The sequence below is a fragment of the Pseudorasbora parva genome, chromosome 24, assembly GCF_024679245.1.
Source record: "Pseudorasbora parva isolate DD20220531a chromosome 24, ASM2467924v1, whole genome shotgun sequence".
NCBI classification, from domain to species: Eukaryota; Metazoa; Chordata; class Actinopteri; order Cypriniformes; family Gobionidae; genus Pseudorasbora; species Pseudorasbora parva.
The window spans coordinates 6,487,076-6,505,012 of record NC_090195.1 but is presented as its reverse complement, the minus strand read 5'-3'; the positions used below and the strand labels follow the sequence as shown (position 1 = coordinate 6,505,012).

The 17,937-nt window shown below is 39.2% G+C and overlaps 1 protein-coding gene across 1 annotated transcript in view; it reads left to right on the top strand.

Annotated features, from left to right (window-relative positions):
• The window catches only part of dnah5l (dynein, axonemal, heavy chain 5 like), a 49,952-nt gene that overhangs the window by 18,701 nt on the left and 13,314 nt on the right, over positions 1–17,937 (top strand). Inside the window, exons 33-60 of the mRNA XM_067434400.1 lie at positions 48–159; positions 258–386; positions 515–615; positions 702–800; positions 927–1,080; positions 3,017–3,283; positions 3,517–3,645; positions 3,844–4,059; positions 4,245–4,391; positions 6,318–6,490; positions 6,620–6,798; positions 6,961–7,148; positions 7,303–7,497; positions 7,961–8,095; positions 8,215–8,404; positions 8,545–8,762; positions 9,058–9,369; positions 9,732–9,821; positions 10,027–10,263; positions 10,700–10,867; positions 11,364–11,570; positions 11,925–12,254; positions 13,031–13,237; positions 13,368–13,610; positions 14,464–14,618; positions 15,044–15,708; positions 16,005–16,285; positions 16,417–16,632. Coding sequence (XP_067290501.1) covers positions 48–159; positions 258–386; positions 515–615; positions 702–800; positions 927–1,080; positions 3,017–3,283; positions 3,517–3,645; positions 3,844–4,059; positions 4,245–4,391; positions 6,318–6,490; positions 6,620–6,798; positions 6,961–7,148; positions 7,303–7,497; positions 7,961–8,095; positions 8,215–8,404; positions 8,545–8,762; positions 9,058–9,369; positions 9,732–9,821; positions 10,027–10,263; positions 10,700–10,867; positions 11,364–11,570; positions 11,925–12,254; positions 13,031–13,237; positions 13,368–13,610; positions 14,464–14,618; positions 15,044–15,708; positions 16,005–16,285; positions 16,417–16,632 — 5,743 coding nt within the window. The remainder of the gene's footprint in view (positions 1–47; positions 160–257; positions 387–514; positions 616–701; positions 801–926; positions 1,081–3,016; positions 3,284–3,516; positions 3,646–3,843; positions 4,060–4,244; positions 4,392–6,317; positions 6,491–6,619; positions 6,799–6,960; positions 7,149–7,302; positions 7,498–7,960; positions 8,096–8,214; positions 8,405–8,544; positions 8,763–9,057; positions 9,370–9,731; positions 9,822–10,026; positions 10,264–10,699; positions 10,868–11,363; positions 11,571–11,924; positions 12,255–13,030; positions 13,238–13,367; positions 13,611–14,463; positions 14,619–15,043; positions 15,709–16,004; positions 16,286–16,416; positions 16,633–17,937) is intronic.

Genomic DNA, 17,937 nt, shown 5'->3' with positions numbered 1-17,937 from the left:
TATGGTATGGACTAAATTTGAGAGTTTATTTTGTAATTCTTTTAAAGGATCCGTAAGTTACCTGCGGCCCTGAAAGAGTGGCAAGCTTTCAATGACCTGAAAAAAACCATTGATGACTTCAATGAAACCTGTCCTTTGCTCTACATGATGGCAAATAAGGTGCCTTTAAGCAAGCATTTGTTCATTGACAACATATTGCATTTATACAGAGCAAACAAACATGTAAATCTTGTATTAATATACACATTCACGACCAGGCAATGATGTCCCGACATTGGCAGCGCTTGACTGATATTACCGGCCACAAGTTTGAAGTGGAAGCTGTGAATTTTAGCCTTCGAAATGTCATGGAAGCACCTCTGCTAAAGGCCAAAGAAGATATTGAGGTATTGTACTGGCAAAATATAGAATTACATGTATGTACAATACTATTAAACATATCCTTAATGGTTGGAACCAAATTGATTGCATATCACAAGGCCGTCAGTATCTTATAAAATCTTGTGGGTACCAGGATGTATGTATCAGCGCAGTGAAGGAGCGAGACATTGAGGCCAAACTCAAAGATGTTGTGACAGAATGGAGCAACCATAAATTTACGTTTGCATCATTCAGGTCAGAGAAAGAATTTAATGTGTGATTAAATTAATTAATTTGTTATAAAATCAATTAATTTTACAAAAGGGAAATTACCCTTTCAGGAATCGCGGAGAGCTGCTGCTAAAGGGATCTGACACTTCAGAGAAGGTGGCATTAATGGAGGACAGTCTTATGGTGCTTGGGTCTTTAATGAGTAACAGGTATTGTGTTATACAATATTTTACATTTTTGGGTTATTTTTTTATTTAATTGATGATATGATTCTTTACAAATATATAAATGTAATATTGTATTTATTACAGTTGTACACTAAATTCTTGTTTCAGATACAATGCTCCCTTTAAGCCCACCATCCAGCAGTGGGTGCAGAAGTTGTCGAACAGTTCAGAAGTGATTGAGAAGTGGCTGACTGTGCAGAATCTGTGGCTGTACCTAGAGGCTGTGTTTGTGGGTGGAGACATTGCCAAACAACTGCCGCAGGTAGCTTGAATCCAAACACATTACCCTTTTTTTTACCCTGTCAATGGTCAGTTGTCTACATAGGCAACTACCTTCTAATAACTATCATACATTTTCCCATTGAGAATGGGCAACACATTTCTTTTTGGATATCCAGACAGAAATTTGTTGCCCATTCTCAATGGGAAAGTCCCCAAGCAATATCTTTCAGCAACCTTTCTCAAAAAGTTGCCCCGTGTATCATCAGCTTAAAGCAGCACTAGGTAACTTTTCAACCTTCATAATATATTTTTTAAGACTCTTGTGATGATAAATCGACTTACAATAGGTTGAATGACACGTCTGCCATAGCCTGATGGGGTCTGTATCGTTTTTAATCGTACTTTTAAACTTCGGGCTTCGGGTAGTAACCCGAGAACAAAAAGAACTACAAAATTCGACTGCTTTACGGCATATACGTCACTTCCACCAACACACACACTTCCTTACATTCAGACGTGCGAGCACAACTTGTTCGTCGGATAATATAGTCATGTCCGAAGCAGCACAGACACATAAGAAAGAAAATGTTTTGTTGGAGGAAAGCAATAAGAGGAAACGAAAAAGTGATGGGATTAAAGGCAGGACTAGGATCAAAATGTGACCAGGGTTTGCTCGTCGGCGTGAGCTGGAGGAGGCGTGCCCGACCGATGCTGTCCTGCTTGTTACGGTGAGCTACCACTCAAACATTGAACTGAAGTATCATATAGATTCTGTAAAACGGTAACCAATAGACTACTATAATGACGCTGGCTTGTAAACGTGAGCATCGTGATTATTTGGTGTTTGAAAAAAATAAAAGCCATGAAATTATATTCATATGACATGCTGAAACATATGCCACTGACTGTAACGTTACCTGGGATGAAGACATTTCACACGCGCCGCCAGAAGAACTCGAAATCCTCTTGCAGTGTTCAGGGGAACTGTTAGTGCTGCACCATGTGCTGCACCGATCCGCAGCGCCACTTTTATGAAGTTATTTGGCCGGCACCGCACCACTGTATATATTTTTACAACCCGCCGCGCACCCGCGACCATTAAATAGACATACGGGGTCCCGGGGTTATGAGACGAGCCACGCATCACTAGTTCAGGGCTATCAGGGTTGTCATGTCAACAAATGCACGCGCGATGGCATCCCCTGTTGTAGGATTACAGCGCTTACGACAGTAGTTGAGGACATTATTTTTTCCAAACTGTAGGGGGACCCCGAGAGCAAAAGTAGCCAAGTGGGGCTTTAAGGCAGATTCCTCTCTTAAGGCCGTGTGCACCAAGGCATAATTTCCTAATACTCACTCACGTACACTATTGATTGCCAAAAGTATTGAGACACCCCTTCAAATCATTGAATTCAGGTGTTCCAACCACTTCCATGGCCACAGGTAAATAAAATAAAGAATGCAGATGTTTCTGCAAACATTTGGCCACGTAAAATCACAGAGTGGAGTCAGCGCATGCTGAGGCGCACAATGCGCAGAAGTTGCAAACTTTCTGCAGAGTCAATAGCTACAGACTTCCAAATTTTGTGTGGCCTTCAGATGAGCTCAAGAACAGTGCGTAGAGAGCTTCTTGAAATTTTCCATGGCCGAGCAGCTGTCTGGCAATCTGATGGACGAGTCTGGGTTTGGCGGTTGCCAGGAGAACGTTACTTGCCTGACTGCATTGTGCCAAGTGTCAAATTTGGCGGAGGGGGGATTATGGTGTGGGGTTGTTTTTCGCGGGTTGGCAATATAGTATATATTGTAAAAATACTACTCATGTAGAGTACACAAGAGTGCAACATGATACATCAGAAAGTGCAAATAATAGATAGTTTCCCAAAAAATGTGTAATAGCCAATTTATTAATTATATTAAATTATTAATATATAAACTATTTTGTATATTAAACACTTCTGAAAATGTATTCTCTGCAGGAGGCTAAACGCTTCCAAAACATTGATAAAGCATGGCAGAGGATAATGCAGCGAGCACATGAGATTCCTGGTGTGGTTCAGTGCTGTGTTGGGGACGAGGCACTGCAACAGCTGCTGCCACACCTTCTGGAACAGCTGGAAGTGTGTCAGAAATCTCTGAGTGGATACCTGGAAAAGAAACGTCTCGTCTTCCCACGGTTCTTTTTCGTTTCTGACCCTGTCTTGCTGGAGATACTGGGCCAGGCATCTGACTCACACACCATACAGGTGCGTTTATCTAACTTTAGGATTTTAGCATTGTCATAGAGCCACACAAAAGTTCTCACATCAGTATGGTTACCATAATCAGCATTTAGTAAATATTAAATGTTAAATGGGTTGTCCAAATACCATATAGGTTTTGTTTTTAATCACAAATACCGCATGAATGAACCAATTGTGTCGTATTATTTTCTTAATTCTAACAGAAACAACCTCTTCTTTTTCTTTGTACCTTTCAGGCTCACCTGTTGAACCTATTTGATAATGTAAACAGAGTTGTGTTTCACGAGAAAAACTATGACCAGATACTTGGTTTTCAGTCTCAGGAAGGGGAAACAGTGGATCTGAGTGAACCAATCAATGCTCAGGTACAATTTTACTGAGAGTACCTTTAAATACCCTAAATAGCATAAAACAATTCTTCATTCCTAGAATAAAAAAAATATACTTCAAACTATGTGGATATGTTGAAGAGAGGTGTGCTATAACCTTAAGTTATTGGGTAAAATCCATAGACTTATAATGATTCACTGATAATGAAGATAGTTACTGATCTCACACCACAGGGTAATGTAGAAGCCTGGCTGGGTATGTTACTGGATGGAGTCAAGAAGACCATTCACAACATTATACGACAAGCCCACATGGTTATTAGTGACCAGGGCTTTAAACTAGTGGAGTTCCAGTCGATGTTCCCTGCTCAGGTTGGACTGCTCGGCATACAGTTCCTCTGGACCAGAGATGCTGAGGAGGCTCTCCACCATAGCAAGTCTGACAAGAAGGTTCAAACTTTGTCTTTACTTTGGCATTTTTATGTCATATTTTTATTTAGGGTGTTGCAGTTTATGGACAACCTTTTTCCCTTTCTTACCCTTAAATAAGTTCTATATAATGTTCTAGTACAGTCTGACAATGTTTTGTAAGATGTTTCCCAAATGTGTTGATGGTTTTGTCTTTTTTTGAGCAGATAATGCAGACTACTAACCAGAAATTCCTGGATCTTTTAAACGAACTGATTGATATGACTACTCATGATCTGACCAAGATGGAAAGAACCAAATATGAGACGCTCATCACCATACATGTTCACCAGAAGGACATTTTCGATGACCTGGTGATTGATTTTTGGGTTCTTCAGTATAAAATGGTTGCTAACACTGAGACTACATCAAAACCCGTTGTCTACACTGGATACGGCGCGATGTGTGTAACAAATCTCAGACAGTAAACCGGTGTCTCGTTCTATTTATAACGTACTGACACGAAGGACAAATGCTTTTGCAACGGGTGCTTTGTCGCGTCTAGTGTAGACAGCCTTTAGCTTTTGCGACACCAGTGATAATGATCGTGTAAGGTGCAGACACGTGTTAGCGTCCCTCTCTTGAAACCCCTTGATTCCAGCAGACCAAACTGAACACAGTCCTTATACACCATTGGTATTCAAATGGCCGTTCCATCCAGACAGTGGGACATAATTGTGCCATTTAACAGTTTCTACAGTTTAAAATGTGCAGCATGTCATAACAAAAGAGTGGTACACATCACAAGAGCTCAGGGTTGTTTATGGTAATGCATAAACAATAAGGTTATGTGCTTTTAGCACTTTCGCGCTTCATTCAAGCCCTTTCCGCTCTGTGTGCATTGCTCTTTCTCTCTCTCTCTCTCTCTCTCTCCTCTCTCTCTCTCTCTCTCTCTCTCTCTCTCTCCTCTCTCTCTTTCTCTCTCTCTCTCTCTCTCTCTCTCTCTCTCTCTCTCTCTCTCTCTCTCTCTCTCTCTCTCTCTCTCTCTCTCTCATTAAAAAAAACACCACATATGAACTGCAGATGACATGGTTATTTTAATAACAGTAGCAGAATCACAGTGAACAGAAAACTAGATACTTTTGCCAAACGTGAAAAATGAGAATGCAGCAAATACAACTTTAATTGAATATCCACTACCTTATACACTATCATTCAAAACTGAGATTTAAAAACAAAATCGTTTTTTTGGAAGACTCTTATGTCATCCAACGCTGCTTCTTTGACAAGAAATAATGTAAATATCTGATGTTGTTTTCTGAATATATTTGTATTAACATGCAATGTATTCTTGTGATCACTGAATTTTTCAGCATGATTACTCCAGTCTTCAGTGTCACATGATCCTTAAAGGGTTAGTTCACCCAAAAAATGAAAATTATGTAATTAATGACTCACCTTAATGTCGTTCCACACCCGTAACACCTCCGTTCATCTTCGGAAATCAGTTTAAGATTCTATAATTAGTCCGAAAGCTTTCTGTCCCTCCACTGAAAATGTATGTAAGGTATACTGTCCATGTCCAGAAAGGTAATGAAAACATCATCAAAGTAGTCCATATGTGACATCAGTTGGTTAGTTAGAATTTTTTAAAGCATGAAAATTCATTTTGGTCCAAAAATAACAAAAACTACGACTTTATTCAGCATCGTCTTCTCTTCCGGGGTTTTTTTTAATCCGCATTTGCAACTGCCCAGTCTCCCTCAGACTATAAATGAAGCTTGGGCGCACCAGATAACACGTCAGCAGCGTCACTGCACAGTCTTGAATGCAGATTTAAAACAAACCCGGAAGAGAAGACAATGCTGAATGTTTTAGTTTTTGTTATTTTTGGGCCAAAATGTATTTTCGATGCTTCAAAAAATTCTAACTAACCCACTGATGTCACAAGGACTACTTAATGACCTATTTTTAATTGTTTAGGGGAACTAAAGCTTCAAGAAATCATTCTAATATGCTGATTTGCTGCTGTTATATCAAGAAAACCTTGCTATATTGTGTTTCAGGATTTTTTGATGAGTAGATGAGTAGTTCAGGACAGCATTTATTTGAAATAGAAATCTTTTGTTACATTATCCTTTCTTCATGTTTGTTCAACTCAATAGAAGGGGAAAAAAAAACATACTGGCCCCAAACTTTTGAAGAGTATTGTGTATTTCTTGAAAGTTCACAATCATATTGATTAAGAAACATTTTACAAGATTTATTTATTTCAAGTCTCTTTTTATCTCCCTCTCAAGGTACGAATGAACATCCGGTCACCTTTAGACTTTGAATGGCAGAAACAGTCCCGCTTCTACTTTATAGAGGACACAGACAGATGCATAATCCAAATCACGGATGTGGAGTTTGATTACTGTAATGAGTATCTGGGCTGCACTGATCGTCTGGTGATTACACCTCTCACTGACAGGCGAGTGTAGACATTGCAGAGGCCAGATTCTAGAAAACTAAGACAGCGTCAGCAAAAGGGCTCTTAATAAATAGCACCCATTGTCTCCTGTGTATTAACCACTTGTTTATTTTGGTTGGTTCCTTGCAGATGTTACATCACACTGGCCCAGGCTTTAGGGATGAGTATGGGAGGGGCCCCTGCTGGCCCTGCTGGTACAGGAAAAACCGAAACAACCAAAGACATGGGCCGCTGCCTGGGAAAATATGTGGTTGTGTTCAATTGCTCCGACCAGATGGACTTCCGTGGACTGGGCCGGATCTATAAAGGTTGAGTGCACCATAACTAACTTTTTAAAGGGCTTTCTTCTTTTCCACCTCTAAAAAAATCTTACCAGAGCACCTGTTTAACCCTTAATAAGAATAGTGGATACATATTTATAGTGTGACCTTTTTTGTTGGCAGTTCATGTTTATAATGTTTGTCAAACAGGATTAGCCCAGTCTGGCGCATGGGGCTGTTTTGATGAGTTCAACCGCATTGAACTGCCTGTGCTCTCAGTAGCTGCTCAACAAATCTACATCGTCCTGCAGTGCAAGAAGAACAAAAAAACTCAATTCATATTCACAGATGGAGATGTGGTGGATATGGATAAAGAGTTTGGCATCTTCCTTACTATGGTAAAGTGACAAAAATTGTACTTCATGTAATTTATTTGCATTTATCAAAGTCGCCTGCTGGGGAAACACCTAACTTGTATTTGATGTACAATCATGCATTTTCACTTTAAAAAAATGTTCCCATCCATTAATTTGTCGTTTTTTTAAATCACAGAACCCAGGTTATGCTGGTCGGCAGGAGCTGCCAGAGAACTTGAAAATTCAATTCCGCACAGTGGCCATGATGGTGCCTGACCGAGCCATCATCATGAGAGTGAAACTTGCTAGTGCAGGTTTTCGTGAAAATCAAGTCCTCAGCCGCAAATTTTATACCCTGTACAAACTGTGTGAGGAACAGCTTTCTAAACAGGTACCTACAATGCATTAATAAAACAAAATCTAGTGGCTTAAAGCCCTCCCATTTCAGTCAATATAGTCATTTATACAATACAGATTGTTTTTTTAAGCAGCTTCACAGTAACAAATATGGAAATAACAATGTTAATGTTGCAAACTTCATCAATCCGTTCTCACCGCAGTTTTAAAATATATGAAGGATAAAGATAAAGACAGTGAAGAAAAAACTTAATTTGTTTGTGGTTTACTCAGTTTTATATAAGTTAGGTGGAGTTATAATTAACTTAAAACTAAATGTGTGTTTGATTTCTATGACCCTATAAGTGTTTTTTATATCCTACATTAAATAATATCAGGCATTCAGAAATTACATGAATGGACTTTTTTTAAATTGTAATCTTGTGAAAAAATATTAGATTTCCTTTGTTGCTGATTCTGACAGATCTTCCTGATCATTTTCATGATTTGTTTAACAGGTTCATTATGACTTTGGTTTGAGGAACATCTTGTCTGTTTTGAGAACTCTGGGTGCTGTGAAAAGATCCAACCCAACTGAGCCAGAAAAGACTGTCGTCATGAGAGTTCTGCGTGACATGAACCTTTCCAAACTGGTGACTATGATTGATCTAAATCTGAATGGAAACAGCACCTTAAGGCAAAAGGATAAATGTGCCAGTGTGTCACAGACATTCTTAGCTATTTACTCTATTCCTGCCTCTTCCTCATACAGGTGGATGAAGATGAGCCTCTGTTCATGAGTCTGATAAACGACTTGTTTCCAGGCATCATGCTGGATAAAGCTGGTTATCCTGAACTGGAAAGTGCTATCACCAAACAAGCTGAAGAAGCCGGACTGATTGCACACCCACCCTGGATGCTCAAACTTGTGCAACTATATGAGACTCAGAGAGTGAGACATGGTGAGTCTTTATCCCTTTGACTTCTAATAAAGTAATAAGAATGAGATATTGTCAAATGCCCAGACTGTAGGAATGTACATTTTGCTAAAGAAGACAATGTTGTTCTTGCACTGAACCATCTATTTCTTCTCTGTATGTAGGTATGATGACCCTTGGCCCCAGCGGAACAGGAAAGACCACATGTATCCACACTTTAATGAAAGCCATGACAGATTGTGGAAATCCACACAAAGAAATGAGGATGAATCCCAAGGCCATCACTGCCTCCCAGATGTTCGGCACATTAGATGTGGCCACAAATGACTGGACAGATGGTGTCTTCTCCACACTGTGGAGGAAAACTTTAAAAGCCAAGAAGGTGAGAGAGTTGTGTCAACAAGCAACTTGCATGATTGAATGACATGCTTATGTAACTTAACTTTGACTCTATTGGCAATAAACAATTTTATTTAATTTGTTTGTCATTAGTCACATTTTTATGGGCCCAACCCCAACTGATGAATATGACTTTGCATGGGAATTGAACAAATTAATGTATGAAAAGTTATTAATAAAAATTTGATTACAGTTTGTTTGCACTGTCAATAAATGACCTGGTGCTCACGGCTTTCACTAAACATCATTACAAATTCTAATTAAATTACATTTCACAGGGCGAACACATATGGATTGTTCTTGATGGTCCAGTTGATGCCATCTGGATCGAAAATCTCAACTCCGTCTTAGATGACAACAAAACCCTCACCCTGGCAAATGGAGACAGAATACCAATGGCTCCCAACTGCAAAGTGGTATTTGAGCCACACAACATCGACAATGCATCTCCCGCCACTGTGTCCCGCAATGGAATGGTCTTCATGAGCTCCTCTGTTCTGGACTGGCAACCCATACTGCAGGCCTGGCTGCTAAAGATCTCAGCAACACAGGCTGAAGTGCTACTGGCCTCCTTCAACTCTATTTATCAGGTGACAGCTAGACATTGGGACAGTGTTTTACATGCTCCCTGATTCGTTATTGGAGTACAACTTAACTGATACAACAAGAATATTTAGTTTCATTTTGACAAGGTGAAATAAATTGTATAAAACATCAATATAAAAACAGATCAATACAATGCGTGTAACCATTAAGCTTGTAAGCCATTAAGTGGTTTATGAATGAAAAGTTTTATTGATTCTTTGACATTGCCTAAGGGAAGGTCAGAGAGAATTTTGTACAGTTTTGAAGAGCTCTCTGACTATTGATCCTATGAAACTGTGAGATATCTAAAACCAATTGCATTATTCATTTTCACACTTTTCCCTGCTAACGTGTAGTTTTTCCACAGGATTTGATGAATTTTGTCTTCACTGCAGTTTCCCCAAAAATGCAGCTGCTCGAATGCATGTACATCAAGCAGACCATTGATTTATTACAGGTAAACTGTAATGCACAGACACAATTATTTTCAGGTATTATGATATAACGGAATAATCCAAATAAGGCTGTAAAGCTAAAGTAGCTTATTGCATTAATATACACTAACAGTGTATATATGTATACATAAGATCTTATAATGAAAAATATAATGATCATTAGCTATAATCTTCAACTCAATTAAAATATTTATTTATTTAACAAAGGGTCTATTGCCAGCGGTTGAAGAGAAGTACCTAACAGAGGCTCACATAAACCGTCTCTTCATGTTTGCTGTGATGTGGTCTGTTGGTGCTTTGCTGGAATTGGAAGATCGAGCAAAGATGGAGGTGTTTCTTAAAAAGCACAATGCCAGGTTGGACCTGCCCTCCACAGAGGGGGACCAGACCATCTTTGAATTTGTAGTCAGTGCGACTGGAGAGTGGGATCTCTGGTCTACAAGGGTAAGATCATTCATTAAGTATAATACCAGACGCGCACATTATATACGCACAATTTTGAATCGGCTTCTGACTGAAGAGCTGCACAATGGGTATATCTTGTAGCACAGGGTGTTATGTACATTGACAATTTGAAGGAAATATAATATACATTTAATAGAAAACCTTGAAATGGCGCTCTGTGGCGCGATGGTTTTGAACATCTTCCTGAGTTGCCGTGGACAGGTGCCGAATGCCGCTGCAGGTGTGCGTACGCTCATTGAAAACAATGGTTTTGTATGTTTTTAAAGACATGGCGCGGCGCTGAGCTTCGCTTCCGGTGTGCGACCTGCTTTAGCTTTCCTATTTTTCCTTAATTTCCTTAATAAATCTTTTTTTTCAGAGCATGAATGGTTTGTCATACCTTAATCATACCTTTTAATTGCAATGTCATCATTAGGTGCCAGAGTATAACTACCCCAAAGACACGGTTCCTGATTATGCCTCCATTCTTGTACCTAATGTCGACAATATACGGACAGACTTTCTCATGCAAACCATTATGAAGCAAGGTAAAGCTGTTCTGCTAATTGGTGAACAGGGAACCGCCAAGACAGTCATGATCAAGGTGCGTGTCTGTTTCAGTTAATCCATGCTATTATCAGCAGCGTAACTCAATTGCCTGTAATTAATTGCCATTCCAGTTTGGGGTCAGTAAGATTTCATTTTTTAAAATAAATTAATACTTGTATATCTTGATCAAAGGTGACACCAAAGGTGGTGACTCTTTTAAATAAATGCTATTCTTTTGAACTTTCTAATACCTCAAAGAAAAATATGTATTATAAATGTATTATAAATAATTTAAAACAATAATTATTATTTTAAATTGTAATAATAAAATATTACCGTTTTACTGTATTTTTAATGAAATAAATGCAACCTTGGTGCATTTAAAAAATTGTACCAACCCCAAATTTTTGAACTTCAGTGTAAATAGGAACTTAATTAAAGGTAAAGTAATTAAAAGTAAATAGAATTTTATCTAAAAAGATAAAAGAAATGTGCTTTATAAAGCAAAACATCTAAGTTCTGCAAGTCATGCTATTCAAACCTTCCCACAGGGCTACACCAGCAAGTATGACCCAGAAACACATTTGAGCAAAAGCCTAAACTTCTCCTCGGCCACCCAGCCTGGCATGTTTCAGCAGACTATCGAAAGCTATATTGACAAGCGCATGGGCACCACCTACGGACCTCCCGGAGGGAAGAAGATGACCGTCTTCATTGATGACATCAACATGCCAGTTATTAATGAGTGGGGTGATCAGGTGAGGAGTCACATGCTCCTTTTGTCAATTTCTTTGAGCACAACGTATTTTATACATATAAATATAAAAAGTATAAATGTATTTAAAAAAAAAAAAAAAAAAAGTGAGTTTTTTATACTCAACTTTTGTACAATTTTTTTAATGGGGACTGTCAAATAACAAACAGTGTAAAGTTCAAGTGCAATTCAAGCTAAATGTGCAATAAATTACGCTACTACCATCTTATAGCGTAATGAATAAATCTAACAAAAGTGCAAACATTTTTTGAAGTAAACAATAATAGCATCCTATTCATCCTATACCCCTTCTTATTCTTCTTGACTGAGCCTTTAGTGTTTTTTTTTTACCACTCAGATCACTAACGAGATTGTTCGTCAGCTGATGGTGCAAGGAGGCTTCTATAGCCTGGAACGGCCTGGAGAATTCACCAGCGTAGTCGACTTGCTTCTGGTGGCCGCCATGATACACCCTGGAGGGGGCCGCAATGATATCCCCCAGCGACTCAAACGCCAGTTCTCTGTGTTTAACTGCACTCTCCCATCCAACTCCTCTATAGATAAAATCTTCCACACACTGGCCAGTGGGTATTTTTGCTCAGAAAGGGGCTTCACTGAAGAGGTGTGCTCACTGGCTGCTTCCTTGGTTCCTACCACCAGGAGAGTGTGGCAAGCGGTCAAAGCTAAGGTAATGAATTACGAAATTATATCAAAAGAGATATTTCTTACTATACATGAAATGTAGTGTGGTACTTTGCATCGTAGGCCCCTCAAATTTGATTTGGTTTCACTTAAGGAAATTATTAAGGTTTATAAGAATTTTTAAACATGCATGCTTTTTGTCACAGCACAAGGAGGTCTAAATTATTAGAGAATGGTGTCCTCTTGTGGTCAGTATGCTTCAATATAAGCTGTAAACCTGATTCTGTAGCAGTTGATAAACATGAATGACATTTATCTTTTGGGTCTATATAGACAATTAAACATTATATTCCTATCCTGGAAATTATGATATTATTGTAGTTATACAATATATGTTCATACTTTAGTATTAAAAAGTTATCAAGTTTTAAAGAAATTAATATTTTATTTGAGCAAGGATGCATTAATGACATTTATGATGTCAAAAATAAAAACTATTCCTATATAAAAAGTGTGTGTGTGTGTGTGTGCGTGCGTGCGTGCGTGCGTGCGTGCTTGTTTATCTTTCAATTCATAAACAAATCCTAAACATGTATCATGGGTTCCACAAAAATATTAAGCAGCACAACTTTTTCAACATTGATAATAATACAAATGTTTCTTGAGCAGCAAATCAGCATATTAGAATGATTTTTGTAGGATCATTATTTCACAATGTATTTATATTTCACAATATTAGTGTTACTGTATTTTTACAATAGTGTTAAGTACAACTAGGTTGTGTATATTAATAAAATAATTTTAAGTTAATATTGTTTTCAGATGCTGCCTTCCCCTGCTAAGTTCCACTACATTTTTAACCTGCGTGATCTGAGCAGGATATGGCAGGGCATTCTTACCGTGGGATCAGAAGTGTGTAAGACTCCTCAACTGATGGCATCTCTTTTCCGCCACGAGTGCTCACGGGTCATCGCCGACCGCTTCATTGATCACAAGGACAAAGAGACATTCGATGCGATTTTAGAGAGGGTGTGTAAACTAAATTCTTAGAGGCTTCAGGATCTGTTACCTTATCCAAAGGATGTTTACTTGTATTAAAACAAAAAATATTTCTTTACATGTATATCATCTGATTTCTCTACTTTTCTGTGCTCCGTAGATCACAGTACAGGATCACGGTCCTGGTCTTTTGGCGCAGGGGCCATGGGAAGGGTACTTTGTGGACTTCCTGCGGGACGCTCCAGAGATAACAGGAGATGAACCTGAAGATGCAGAGGTTGATATACCAAAGATCTATGAGCCAATTCCTTCCTTCAAAGCCCTATCAGAGCGCCTTTCTGGGTTTCAACAACAGTATAATGAAACTGTTAGAGGAGCAGCTATGGATCTGGTCTTTTTTGAGGTTAGTGGAACAAAAATGCTAATGTTAATATGTTGCCTAAAGTGGACAGTGCTGCAAAATATAGCACAGCTGCTCCAATGGCCCGAGCTTGAGTCCCAACTTGAGGTAATTTATGCTCCCCATTCTCTCCTCCCTATGGTTTCCTGTCCCTTCTATCCAATTTTTTTTTTAAACTTATATTAATAAAGTTTATTTTAAAAGCATTTCTTGATGTTTTTGATCACTCATTTTAATATGCAGGCTAAGCTAAATTTTTTTGAATGTGTTTGTGTTAGTATTGATTGTGATTATCAGTTGCAGTCAGATAATTTCGTTTGACATACATTTTGTCTGACATAAATGTATGGTACTCATTAGGAATATACTTTTTAATTTCCTGACTATTAATATATTTATGTATAAGCAAGCATATATATATTGTATATATATACATTTTTGGCGACACAGGGGCTCAGTGGGTAGCACTGTCACCTCACAGCAAGAAGGTCTCCGTTTCGAACAGCTCCTTTCTGTGTTCTGTGTCTGTGTTTGTATGTTATCTCCGTGGGCATGGGTCAGCATGGGTTTCCTCCGGGTTCTCCGGTTTCCCACGCACGCAGGTTAGGTGGAATGGACATGCCAATTTTGGCTGTATGTTTGAATGCGTGTGTGTTAGTCCCAAGCCATGTAATGGGGAGAGACCTGGCAAACTACTACAGAAAAAACATTGCCAAGAAAATTCATGGGCCATCATCTCTCGTGTAGGGTGAGAGATGGCCTTAAAATCACCAAGAGTTGGATAAGACTGAAATGGTAATATAGATAGATATACATTTTTAATACATATCGCATTGACCTCTTTACATTCTTACAGGATGCTATGATCCATTTGATGAAAATATCACGTATAATCCGGACAGCTCGTGGTAATGCCCTACTGGTTGGAGTCGGCGGTTCTGGAAAACAGAGTCTCACCCGACTTGCATCCTTTATTGCTGGATACCAGAGCTTTCAAATCACAATGACTAGGTGAGAATATTATAATTCTTCTCAAATTTGATGGTTGGATTTCACATTGTTGTCATAAGGGCTTTTCACAATTTAAATAGTTAGTGCCCTGGGTCATTCTAAACCCAGTAAAAAACGGAATTCTGGGTTATTTTGTTTTACTACTCATACTTTAACAGGGGTTAACAATTAATCTGGTGCATTTACAATCCAATGTTTCACACTGTTTGTTCCTAAACCTTGGGTTAATGGTATTACTTGCATATTTTCAGTGCCATTGATTGAACAAACACAGAGCAAAATCCTATAGTTTCTTAGGATAAAGTACTTGTTACTCATTGTAAAAGTTTTGCTGGATATTTAAGTCTTTTTTAAAATTGTTTAAAGTCAACATGAACATATCATATTTTCTTTGACAAGATTTAACATAATTTCTCACCTTACAGAACATACAATGTGAGTAATCTAATTGAAGACCTGAAAGCCCTGTACAGAATTGCAGGGTTGGAAGGGAAGGGCGTGACCTTCATCTTCACAGATAATGACATCAAGGATGAAGCTTTTCTGGAGTACATGAACAACGTTCTGGCATCTGGAGAAGTCTCAAACCTGTTTGCTCGAGACGAGGTGGATGAGATCACCCAAAGTCTTATTCCCGCCATGAAGAAGGATCTCCCACGCTGCCCACCCACCATTGACAATCTCTACAACTACTTTCTATCCAGAGTGCGCAGTAACCTCCATGTGGCTCTTTGCTTCTCACCAGTTGGCGAGAAACTGCGTTCCCGTGCCCTAAAGTTCCCCGGACTCATATCAGGCTGCACTGTTGACTGGTTCCAGCGATGGCCACGGGATGCCTTAGTAGCCGTAGCTCAGCACTTCCTCGCTAACTATCCACTGCGTTGTTCAGATGAGGTGAAGAAGAGTGTCGTGGAAACAATGGGAATGTTCCAAGACATGGTGGCTGAGATCTGCACTGAGTACTTCCAGCGCTTCAGGCGTCAGACCTACGTGACACCCAAATCCTACTTGGCATTTATTAAGGGATACCAGATGATCTACTCAGAAAAAATTGAACATGTGGGGGTGCTGGCGGAACGAATGAACACAGGTTTGCAATTACATTTGTTTTAGATTCAAAAATTTTGATTTGTTGCTGTTCTTTACATTTGAATTAAACAGGAGTGGAAATGCTTTCAGCTGGCATTACCACGGTAAGTGTTTAGTCTAGAGAGGTAAATGTATGGTTTTTTCAAAAAGTCAAGACACTTTCCACCCATAGGATTTTTTAAATAATTTTATTATCATTCAAGGCTGAATCACAAGGTCATAAGCTGTCTAAAAAGGAACATTATTATGGAAAAGAACTATCTACGATGTTGCAGCAAAGCATCTGTTTATCTGCAGGTCTTGAGCGCCTCATGGAGGCCGAGCAGTCTGTTAATGAGCTTCGTGTGGAGCTGAAAGAGAAGGAGAAGGTATTGGAGGTGGCTAAACTGAAAGCAGGAGAAGTTCTGCAGGAGGTCACCACCAAGACACAAGCTGCGGAAAAGGTGAAGGCTCAGGTACAGAAGGTGAAAGACAAGGCCCAGGCAATTGTGGATGAGATCGAGAATGAAAAAAAGGTGGCCGAGACCAAACTTGAGGCGGCCAAACCAGCATTAGCAGCAGCTGAGTCTGCGCTAAAGGTAGATGTCTGGAGCACGCTAAATCACTCCTAAAACACAATTAAATGCTTTGTAAACAGTATGTCATGTTGACTTAAAAACCTTACATAAATTTTGTCAACCTAAAACTTTATACCATTTGTGGTTTCTAGACCATAAGGCCTGCCGACATTGCTGCAGTGCGTAAACTGGGAAAGCCTCCACATCTAATCATGCGGATCATGGACTGTGTACTGATACTGTTCCAGCGACGGGTGGATGGGGTCACCATGGACCCCGAGAGACCCTGTTTGAAACCTTCATGGAGTGAAGCTCTTAAATTGATTAACAATGCTGGATTCCTCGGCACACTGCTGAACTTTAACAAGGTCAGACAATACATTGTAATTCTCACAAATCTTTTTAGGTCTTGAGGTCTAAGTGATAAGTCTGGCTCTGAAATCGTATTTGATGAGCCATGTTATTGTAAAGTAGCTGTTGCACACACCTGTGACTACACATCACTTTTTAATCTTAACTCTCTAAAACTTACTAAATTATTTTTTATGCACATTTATCAACATGATAAAAACTTTGCTAAAAACCTGTTGTACACAATCTACTGCATGCTTTCTGTCGTCTGATTGATATTTTATACTTTTTATCAAGTAATTTTATTCACAATAGAATATAGATAACATATCAAATGTTGAAAGTGAGACATTTTGAAATGTCATGCAAATATTGGCTCATTTTGGATTTCATGAGAGCTACACATTCCAAAAAAGTTGGGACAGGCAGCAATAAGAGGCTGGAAAAGTTAAATGTACATATAAGGGAACAGCTGGAGGACCAATATGCAACCTATTAGGTCAACTGGCAACATAATTGGGTATAAAAAGAGCCTCTCAGAGTGGCAGTGACTCTCAGAAGTCTAGATGGGCAGAGGATCACCAATTCCCCCATTGCTACAGCGAAAAATAGTGGAGGAATATCAGAATGGAGTTTCTCAAAGAAAAATTGCAGAGAGTTTGAAGTTACCATAATTTACAGTGCATAATATCATCCAAAGATTCAGAAAATCTGAAACAGTGTCTGTGCGTAAGGGTCATGGCCGGAAAACTATACTTGATGCCCATGATCTTCGGGCCTTAGACGGCACTGCATCACATACAGGAATGCTACTGTAATAGAAATCAAAACATCGGCTCAGGAATACTTCCACAAAACATGTCGGTGAACACAGTCCACCGTGCCATTCGCTGTTGCCATCTATAGGTCAAAAAAGAAGCCATATCTAAACATGATCCAGAAGCGCAGGCGTTTTCTCTGGGTCAAGGCTCATAAAATGGATTGTGGCAAAGTGGAAAACTGTTCTGTGGTCAGACGAATCAAAATTTGTAGTTATTTTTGGAAAACTGGGACGCCATGTCATCTGGACTAAAAAGGACTGCGTGTGGCAAGGGCAGCTTACAGATTTGGAAAGGCACCATAAATGCTGAAAGGTATATTCAAACTCTAGAACACCATTTGCTCCCATCCAGATCCCATCCAGGGAAGACCTTGCTTTTTCAAACATTACAATGCCAGACCAAATACTGCATCAATTACAACATCACGCCTGCATAGAAGAAGGATTAGGCCCCGATCACACAGAACGCGCTTTTAAGGTTTGAAAACACGAGGCGCACTGC